Source organism: Scylla paramamosain, chromosome 40, assembly GCF_035594125.1.
Source record: "Scylla paramamosain isolate STU-SP2022 chromosome 40, ASM3559412v1, whole genome shotgun sequence".
In the NCBI taxonomy this organism is placed as follows: Eukaryota; Metazoa; Arthropoda; class Malacostraca; order Decapoda; family Portunidae; genus Scylla; species Scylla paramamosain.
Window position 1 is genome coordinate 4,623,139 of NC_087190.1, and position 2,362 is coordinate 4,625,500.

General features: G+C 46.3%; 1 protein-coding gene across 1 annotated transcript in view; it reads left to right on the forward strand.

Annotated features, from left to right (window-relative positions):
• The first annotated feature begins 1,826 nt into the window (after nt 1-1,826).
• The window catches only part of LOC135092736 (E3 ubiquitin-protein ligase TRIM9-like), a 28,091-nt gene continuing 27,555 nt past the window's right edge, over nt 1,827-2,362 (forward strand). The window contains 1 exon segment of the mRNA XM_063991394.1: nt 1,827-2,362. This exon segment is cut by the window's right edge and continues 316 nt beyond it. Within this exon segment, the coding sequence (XP_063847464.1) occupies nt 1,926-2,362 (437 nt within the window). The 5' untranslated portion in view covers nt 1,827-1,925.

The following is a 2,362-nucleotide window of genomic DNA, read 5'->3' on the forward strand; positions in this document are numbered from 1 at the left end:
AAGATGAAAGAGAGGATCAAGCAAGAGGTAGAGAGAATAACTATCGAACTGAACACGAAATTAAATAAAAAAAAAAAAATCATTGTAAAGAATCGAGCTTGAAGTTAAAAATATATAATATGGAGTTTAAAAAAATAGTAATGACAATGATCTAAGAAATTGAATAGATGAAAGAGGATCACGCAACGAATAAGTTGCGAATAAGAAACGAATAAGGAACTGAACTGATGAAAGAGAGGATCGAGCAAATAAACATACAGAAGAATAAGGAACTGAGGAGATGAAATCATGAGAGGGTCAACTAAGGGACAGAAAAATAAAGAAATAGGTAGATGAAAGAGAGGATAAAACAAGAGATAGAACAAGAAATTGAAAAGACGAAAAAATATGAAAAGGAAGACTGAGTAAGACGGAAGAAAAGAACTGAATAATGTTTGAGACGATCTGCAGAACTAATAAGAGGGAGAAAATGGATATATTGTAGATTAACGAGGGTTGGATAGCATGAGAGAGAGAGAGAGAGAATAGTTTATAGGTTAAAGAGGATTAAGACCGTATAAAGATGATACAATAATAAGAGAAAAGAACAATGAACTGAGAGCATACAAGAGAGGATCATATGACATAAAGATGCTGTTGTTGACGGAATTAAAGAGTAAAGGTTGCAATAGATGATAGAAGTGAACATGATAAGTAACGGCCTAAGACCAGGGGAAAAATTGGCTTGCGTAAGGTTAGAGTAAGAGGTCAAAGGGGAAATTAGGAGGACAAAGGAATGCAGTGTTTGCGTAATATGTTGATTGATTTTTTGTGCCCTTACCTAATTCGTAAAGGTTATAAGGGGGAGGAGGAGGAGGAGGAAGAAGAAGAAGAAGAAGAAGAAGAAGAAGAAGAAGAGAGAGAGAGAGAGAGAGAGAGAGAGAGAGAGAGAGAGAGAGAGAGAGAGAGAGAGAGAGAGAGAGAGAGAGAGAGAGAATGACCATGACAGAAATTATGCTTGTATTCGGATGATACTTCTCAAGGATAACAAGAACCCGGAAAAACAACTAACGTACTTTTTTCTTTTCTTATGCTTGGATCAGGTAAAACTATTGCTATCACGTCTATCATCTGTTTATGTCTATTTCTATAGCTGTACTTTCTATATAATGGGCATTTTTCCATCACTGGTAAAAGTGTGTGTGTATGTGTGTGTGATGGTGCTTTGTTTGGTGATGTCAACAAAAGCAAGGCCAGGCAAAATCATAGATGCCCTGGACACTCACTTGATGCTCTGTCACCTTTCCGTCGCCATCTTGATACACCTCCACTTGATACATTGCTGTTTTCCCAGTGACAGCTAATACATTTTTGTGTGGCGACATCATATCTGCAGCATACAATGTGTTAAGTGGGTGAAATTCTTATAATTATCAACATTAATCCTTCACAGAGAGAGAGAGAGAGAGAGAGAGAGAGAGAGAGAGAGAGAGAGAGAGAGAGAGAGAGAGAGAGAGTTATACTCTATTCCTATCTTTATTTGTGTCTTGATTTCTACTTATCTGTTCATGCATTTATTTATTTTTTTTTTTTTCCAAGAGTTCCAACCTGAGCAAGATGGCGGCGCCGCGGCCTCAGCGGCTAACAGCATTTGGTATGGCATGCCTCAGAAAGGTCAGACTCCTTCCCGGGACGTTTTTATGCTGCATAGAGACAAAAGTTGCATTCATGAGCAGTATTTTAAAGTTTAATGGTGAGCGGAGTATTAGAAGTAGAATGGTGTGTTGTTTAGTGACGAAGAGAGCGGGGGGAGGCTGGGGAGAGATAAGGCGGGGCGAGGGGTGGCGCGGCCGTGGCGTGTGGTGAGCGCGGCGGTCGCTGCTCAGCCCGCTCAGCCCCGCTGGCTGGCGCTGCCTCAGTGTGAGGGCTGACAGTGCCGGGGCGGGATGGAGGAGGAGTTACGGTGTGGACACTGTGGCGGCTACTACCACGTGCCGGTTTTGTTGGCGTGCCGCCACGCCATGTGCCTGGCGTGTGCGAGGGAGCTGCAGAAACCCGCGGCGGGAAACACGCGGGTGGAGGAGGACGGCGGTGGCGGGGCGGGGCCCGAGGAGGGCGGCGGAGAAGGTGCCGAGGTGGACAAGCTGTCGGTGCTGAGCGACGCGGACTCCGGGGTGTCCTGCTCCTCCCGTCCCGCCAGCCTGGTGGGCGGCGACCCCCCGCCGCCCCCGCCCGTATACACCGTCACCTGCCCTCTATGCAGCGCCGCCACGCCCATGGACGACGCGGGGGCGGCTGGCCTGCCCAGGTACCGTGTGCTGGCCGCCGTGGTGGACAAGCACCTGGAGCGCTACCAGGTGGCGGAGCCCTGTCAGCTGTGTGA